This window comes from Arachis ipaensis, chromosome B10 (assembly GCF_000816755.2).
Source record: "Arachis ipaensis cultivar K30076 chromosome B10, Araip1.1, whole genome shotgun sequence".
NCBI classification, from domain to species: Eukaryota; Viridiplantae; Streptophyta; class Magnoliopsida; order Fabales; family Fabaceae; genus Arachis; species Arachis ipaensis.
In genome coordinates this window covers 129754455-129755192 of record NC_029794.2, presented here as the reverse complement: position 1 = coordinate 129755192, position 738 = coordinate 129754455, and the positions used below count along the sequence as shown (strand labels likewise).

At 29.4% G+C, this 738-nt stretch overlaps 1 protein-coding gene and 1 long non-coding RNA gene across 2 annotated transcripts in view; one reads left to right on the top strand and one right to left on the bottom strand.

Moving 5' to 3' along the window:
- The window catches only part of LOC110267469, a 15487-nt gene that overhangs the window by 1820 nt on the left and 12929 nt on the right, over positions 1–738 (bottom strand). The window lies entirely within an intron of this gene.
- Positions 1–738, top strand: part of LOC107624128 (hyoscyamine 6-dioxygenase) — a 4053-nt gene that overhangs the window by 1935 nt on the left and 1380 nt on the right. The window contains exon 3 of the mRNA XM_016326591.2: positions 317–638. Coding sequence (XP_016182077.2) covers positions 317–638 — 322 coding nt within the window. The remainder of the gene's footprint in view (positions 1–316; positions 639–738) is intronic.

Sequence of the window (738 nt, the reverse complement as noted above, 5' to 3'; positions counted from 1 at the left end):
AGTAAAAAAATGGTTATTTGAAAGAGAACAAAATTAACTAAATTAAATAATCTTGATTTTATATATTACCAAAATTAATTTATTATTCTCCATAATACCTATATATTCTTTTATTTTGTGATAGTTATTTTGTTTTCAATTTTTTTTTTCAATTTCAAGAACTACTTAAATCATCAATTTGCATCAAAATGATCTTCACTCAGTTTTTATTGTGCAATTTTGTCAAAGTTACTTGATTTACTAAACACATAATATATTATAATCATTGGATCTAAATTTATTTTATTTTATTTTATTGTTTTGATATTATTTGTAGTGAAATTGTTGGTGAGTACACTAGAGAATTGCATGCACTAGCCCACAAAATCCTAGAGCTGCTTGGTGAAGGTTTAGGAGTAGCCCCAAAATATATATATAATAAAATGGGTGAGGATCCAACAATTGTAGCACAACACTACCCAGCTTGCCCTGATCCAAGTGTCACTTTGGGGATTCCTAAGCACCGTGATCCTTCTCTTGTTACAATTCTGCTTCAAGAAGAACAGGTTCAAGGGCTTCACCTTGAGAAAGATGGTCAATGGATTGCCGTTGACCCTATTCCCAATGCTTTTGTGGTTAACATTGGTTTCATCTTGCAGGTAATAATAATAATTATAAATTTATAATAACTTCAAAAAGTGTTAGACAAATTTAATGTTAAGGTTTTGCTATCAAGAGAATTATATGGTCACTTGATGA